The sequence below is a fragment of the Triticum urartu genome, unplaced genomic scaffold (genome assembly GCF_003073215.2).
Source record: "Triticum urartu cultivar G1812 unplaced genomic scaffold, Tu2.1 TuUngrouped_contig_5583, whole genome shotgun sequence".
Classification (NCBI taxonomy): domain Eukaryota; kingdom Viridiplantae; phylum Streptophyta; class Magnoliopsida; order Poales; family Poaceae; genus Triticum; species Triticum urartu.
Window position 1 is genome coordinate 1 of NW_024116269.1, and position 5745 is coordinate 5745.

Genomic DNA, 5745 nt, shown 5'->3' on the forward strand with positions numbered 1-5745 from the left:
TATTAATTATTAATCAGAGTACAGAAAAACTCTGTCCCTAAATATAAGTCTCTTTAGATATTTGAATATGGACCGGACTATATACGAAGCAAAATGAGTGAATCTACACTCTAAAATATGTCTATGTATATCCGTATGTAGTTAGTATTGAAATATCTAAAAAGACTTTATTTAGAAACAGAGGAAGTACAAGACAAATCATGCAAAATAAAAGCTACAAAAAGGAAAACTGTAAGAATCACCGGCAGTGTAACCTACAAAAAAGAAAAATGAGCAGATCGAGGACTCCAGCCCAACGGGTAAGATTTGTACCTCTACTTCCCACCAAACTTAGTTACACTTAATTGTTAGGTCTAGATACAATTTCCTGGAAAAAGAAAATAAGTTGATATACAATTGAACCTAGAAAAGGAAGTTCAAATACAATCATCACTCAACAAAAAACTTTCAGATACATTCATGACTTGTACAAGGTTTTTTTGGGTTTAATCCATACTTAGCCAAAAAAGGACTTTGTAGAAAAAGGGAAAATTTAGAGGTGTATTATCTACTCATACATACTCTACGTACACATCAAGACCAAAACACACATGAAATTCCACAAACAAAGAACAAACAGAAGGCAACATAAAAATCAGAAGGATGGGAAATAAGGTTGTAGTTTATCCCTTCTTTCTTGAGAACACAAAAAAAATGTTTTGAATATTTTCACATCTGTGCATGCATGGTGTGAAGTAATGCAATAGTATTAAAATTCACCTTGTGGAATCTTGCATGCACATAAAATTATGAGTCGTTTCACGATGAAATAACACCTTAATTTATATATCTTCACATATATCCATTCCCTCTGCTCAATAATACATGATGTTTTGGATCTTGCATGTGGTGTCAAAGTGCAAGTATTACTGTTACATTTCTATCAACATGTTAATTAAAATTCCGTGAAATTTCTAGTGATGGTATTTCCAGTTGGTCAATATGATTCATAATTCTATATATTCATCCTCGAAGTTAAAGTTTGAGCACACCCATTCTAGGTCGTCATCTATTTTCATTGGAGGCCGCCGGTTTTAACTACCAAGTGTGGCTAGCTTGTTTGTTTAGTTACTAGTTCCCTGCTGCAGATTTTTGTGAATATACTCCTTGAACATCAATCATGCTCAATTTACATGAACTTCCAGAAGTTAAACTTATATTTAAGCCATGGTAGTCAGTTTATCTCATATTAACTTAAGTGTTGGTCTTTACTATGACTTTAGGAGTAGGCGGTGACTAGAACATATAGGCTGGATTTCCCTTTTTGTTTATTGATGGTAGTGGAATCCGATCTAGAACTGGTGCACAAGAAAAAATGTTGACAAAAAAAAAGGCAAGAGAAACCATCTTTCTCAAATACGGAATACATTATACTCGCTTCACAATTAAGTATACATCATTCTGTACATAGGAATGACCTTTAAATTTTGGCTGCCATCTTTACATGAATATTGTTGTAGACACATTTTAATGATTTCATTTTACATGATTAACATTTTATAGCTTAGTCAGAGTGAAAGTTGCAGAAACTTAACTTGACTAAAACATTGTGCGTATTTATATCACCTAACGAAGGTAGTACTAACCAAGTACATGCATGTATATTTGATGGGACAATATGTATTTAATTTAATTAGATTGTTTTGTTTTACGTGCATGTACTTTACAAGATGCTTTTACATGGATGATTGAAGAAAAGGAATATATATGCACTCATCAAATACCCCTCCATTTTTATTTACTTTGCATATTAGCTTTGACCTAAGTCAAATGCGTTATAAGTTTGACCAAGTTTATCGAAAACAATCTAAACTTTCACAATAAAAAATATTTATCGTATGAAAATATGTTGGAAAATGGTGATTCTAATGGTATTGACTTGGTTTTTTTATGTTAATTTTTTTTTGTATAAACTTGATCAAAGTTTAGAAAGTTTGACCCAAGATAAAGCTAATATGCGAAGTAAATAAAAACGAGGGAGTACCCATCATGTAAGATTAGTGTCATCTAGTGCGAGGACCAACTGTTTTATCGTTTAGACTAACATTGTAGATCTCATATGTCTAAGCAATTGTTCATCCAACGCAACTACAAAAGCATCCAGCCATATAATCACAATGGCCATAGAAGAAACTCATGTAGTTGAGATAAGTTTAACATTGTCAGAGTTCCAATTTTTGTTTGCCAATTATCCGCAGGGCTACTGACTAGATCTGTATGTGGTCCTTACTTCAATAGCAGAAGTACGGGAGCTTCTGAACACTGGGGCAACCATATGGAGATGGTTGCGGGGTTTGTTCAACCGGTTTGAATGCGAGTCTAGTCATGGGATCAGTAAAACATATGTGCTTTTATTTGTTGGATGCGGCTGTTTCCTTGTCATATCATCTTTATAACAGATTTAAAAACCTCGCAATAAGAATGCTTTGTGCATCGCTCAATCTAGAGCCCGGGGGTTTAACCTCCTTTTCGAAAAGAAAAAGACACACTATTCTTTCCCTGAGCGCCTATATTAATGCCACACGGACCTAGAACATGAACATATCTTGAAACCAATCTTAGCTTCACATTGACGACTGGTATAAAGCATTATACCCAGGACTACGCAAAGCTGAAGACCGGATCATATATATGTCAGTACGTAAAACAAAAGAAAGGCGAAAGTTCTCTGCCATTCATTCAGATCGAAAAAGCCAAGAGGTTTCGTTTCTATAGTTCCGCAAACCATAAAGCCTCGTCGCCGGTCCTCATCTACAAGGGGTATCATGGCGCTGTGCAATCCCATAAAAATCCGTGTTTGACATGCTACCCCCAGATAGCCGGGGGACCGAACAAAGCAGCCATGCACGCTCATGCACCCCATGCATCTCTAGGCAGCCAGCTACTGATCGATCATCTAGCATAGGCTTAGCAGGAGATACGTGTAGTGCATGAGAGATATAGCCCAAAGATTATTGTCCTTCGCTCTTTCTCAATTCCAGCTTATGTGTTTCTGTCAAAAGGAGACAGATCACTGCATCTATTGCTGTTCGTCTACGTGTGTGTGCATGCATGTAAGCACATGACATGCATACTCTACACCGAGATTTTTCCAAAGGCTCTATAGCTAATTAGCTACGCCAAGATTTGGATCTAGAATTGTAGAGTCTAGAGTCTAGAGTTGTCGAAGTGAGGGGGTTGAGTGTGTAAAGTGCAGACACGCATGGCAGTGCACCGTGTACATTGGCATGCAACGTGTTTGTTTGGGGCGTGGAGGTGTCTGTCAGATCTTTGCTTCCATCGGTCACTAGCTAGGTTGAATGTTCAACCATATAAGGGCTGGGAGATGGATGTATGTTTGGGGCTCTAAGCTAGCTAGCTATCTAGGTTATGAGAGTGGTTAATATGTGATTCATTTGTAACGCCATGCATATGATGCAGCTCATGAAGTGCAATAGTGGTCATACATATCTAGCTAGACGGACTTTCTCAAGCAAAATTAATGTGTGGCCGAATGATTGTACAATACAGAGATCTGGTGAACACATGGTGTTCGAACAGTGGCATGGAGAACTAGCTAAATAAAGAAACTGTAACAAGTGGCAGCTGACACAAGGCAAGGTAAACGAATTGGGGAAAGATCTAGTTTTGTGGAGATATGTGTGCACCAGAACAGTCATGTACACCAAATTGGGCAACGTACGCCTGAAATTTTCGAGCTACGAGAAAACTACTTCAATTTATAGAGAACAGATTATAATGATTGTTTAGAAAAGGTCTCACCTTCTTCTTGTAGGTTTCAGTCTGCGTGGTGATCACATGATACTGCAAAATCAAAAACGAAAACAACAGACAAAAGAAAACAAGGTTAATTAAGATGTTATGTTGTTAAAGGAAGCAATACATGAGATGAAATAAAACAAGAAAAACCCAACCAGTTCTTTGGAACTCAGAAAAATCAGTCAATTGTTAATTCTATCCTAGAGATAGAGAACTCGTGTAGATCTACGACCAAAAGGGGGGCTAGCTACTCAGCATGAAATATGCACGGATTGGACGGCAGATGAGCGAGCAAAAACAGACAGATCCAGCCAGGAATCGAAGCCTAAATCAGTAAATCTGGTAGCTAGGGTTTGTACGTGCATGCCTTCCTCTGGCGAACCTCCTTGAGAGCGGCATCGACATTTTGCTCAAGGTCGCGCAGCTCCTCGAACTCCAGCGCGTCCAGATCTTCACCCATCCTTTGCCTGGGATGGATACAGGAGCAAAGTAGCAAACAGTATGTCAATTCAAGTCGATCTCGAAATCAAATCAATCTAAATTGCCGGAGCTGGAGAATCCCCATGAAAGAAGTAAAGAAGGAAAGAGGAAAGTGATTGACCTGATCTCGGTGCGCAGGTTCCGGTTGATGTCCTTGAGATGGTTCAGCGTGCGCTGCATATTCTCGTGGTGATCACATGATACTGCAAAATCAAAAACGAAAACAACAGACAAAAGAAAACAAGGTTAATTAAGATGTTATGTTGTTAAAGGAAGCAATGCATGAGATGAAATTAAACAAGGAAAACCCAACCAGTTCTTTGGAACTCAGAAAAATGATGTCAATTGTTAATTCTATATCCTAGAGATAGAGAACTCGTGTAGATCTACGACCAAAAGGGGGGCTAGCTACTCAGCATGAAATATGCACGGATTGGACGGCAGATGAGCGAGCAAAAACAGACAGATCCAGCCAGGAATCGAAGCCTAAATCAGTAAATCTGGTAGCTAGGGTTTGTACGTGCATGCCTTCCTCTGGCGAACCTCCTTGAGAGCGGCATCGACATTTTGCTCAAGGTCGCGCAGCTCCTCGAACTCCAGCGCGTCCAGATCTTCACCCATCCTTTGCCTGGGATGGATACAGGAGCAAACAGTATGTCAATTCAAGTCGATCTCGAAATCAAATCAATCTAAATTGCCGGAGCTGGAGAATCCCCATGAAAGAAGTAAAGAAGGAAAGAGGAAAGTGATTGACCTGATCTCGGTGCGCAGGTTCCGGTTGATGTCCTTGAGATGGTTCAGCGTGCGCTGCATATTCTGCGATGAAATCAAACCAAACCAAAGCAAATCAGCCAAAGCGAAAGAGCAGTGAAGCACCGGAAGATGGAGCTTGGACTCGATTAGATCTCATGTCAAATCACAAGAAAACAGCGAGTGAGTAGCTATCTACTAGTAGAAATTAAAAGGGAAATGAGAAAGTGTTGCAGCTAAAGAAAAAGATGGATTGAGGCAAGAAAGAGAAGCAGCAACCTCATACTGCTCGATCCACAGGCTGGTCCCGATGGCCTGCTGGTAGCGGTCAAAAATCCCCTTGATGCTGCAAGTACGTACATACATGGAGAAGAACAAGGCCAAGCTGGCTTATATCAGAGAGGTAATTTGGCAGGCAGCTAGCTAGTGATGTGGATGAAGTGAGCTCGTAGTTCGTACTCGGTGCCGGTGCTGCAGAACTCGTGGTACTTGCCGGTGGAGGAGAACATGATGATGGCGACCTGGGCGTCGCAGAGCACGGTGAGCTCCCGCGCCTTCTTCATGATCCCCGACCGGCGCTTGGAGTAGGTCACCTGCCTGTTGGTGGCGTTCTCGATCCGCTTTATCTCGATCTTCCCCCGCCCCATCTCCGCCGGCCGATCCACCTCCTCCGACCCCGCAATCTCCCCCCCCACCGCGACCGGCGGAGCTGGCTAG

General features: G+C 40.5%; 1 protein-coding gene across 2 annotated transcripts; it reads right to left on the minus strand.

Annotated features, from left to right (window-relative positions):
* Nucleotides 1–29: 29 nt before the first annotated feature.
* LOC125529413 (MADS-box transcription factor 16) lies at nucleotides 30–5706 on the minus strand. Of its 2 annotated transcripts, XM_048693826.1 has the most exons (6): nucleotides 5488–5706; nucleotides 5308–5374; nucleotides 5033–5094; nucleotides 4807–4906; nucleotides 4400–4481; nucleotides 4166–4265 (listed from the first exon to the last, which is right to left on the minus strand). In XM_048693826.1, exons 1-5 carry the CDS (start codon nucleotides 5673–5675, stop codon nucleotides 4443–4445), a joined length of 456 nt encoding a protein of 151 aa, XP_048549783.1. In that variant the 5' UTR covers nucleotides 5676–5706; the 3' UTR covers nucleotides 4166–4265; nucleotides 4400–4442. The 2 variants fall into 2 exon arrangements, with proteins under 2 accessions (XP_048549782.1, XP_048549783.1); XM_048693825.1 differs by lacking the exons at nucleotides 4807–4906; nucleotides 5033–5094 and adding an exon at nucleotides 30–3843 and having other exon boundaries at nucleotides 4400–4461.
* Between the last annotated feature and the right edge of the window lie 39 nt (nucleotides 5707–5745).

Bases quoted from the DNA above. Each gene is read 5' to 3' on its own strand.
- LOC125529413 (XM_048693825.1), bottom strand. From the start codon at position 5,675: ATGGGGCGGGGGAAGATCGAGATAAAGCGGATCGAGAACGCCACCAAC. The intron at 4,462-5,307 runs GTTGCTGCTTCT...GATCACCACGAG, and splicing joins TGTGGATCGAGCAGTATGAG to AATATGCAGCGCACGCTGAA. The intron at 3,844-4,165 runs GCATGCACGTAC...TTGATTTTGCAG, and splicing joins AGGAGGTTCGCCAGAGGAAG to TATCATGTGATCACCACGCA.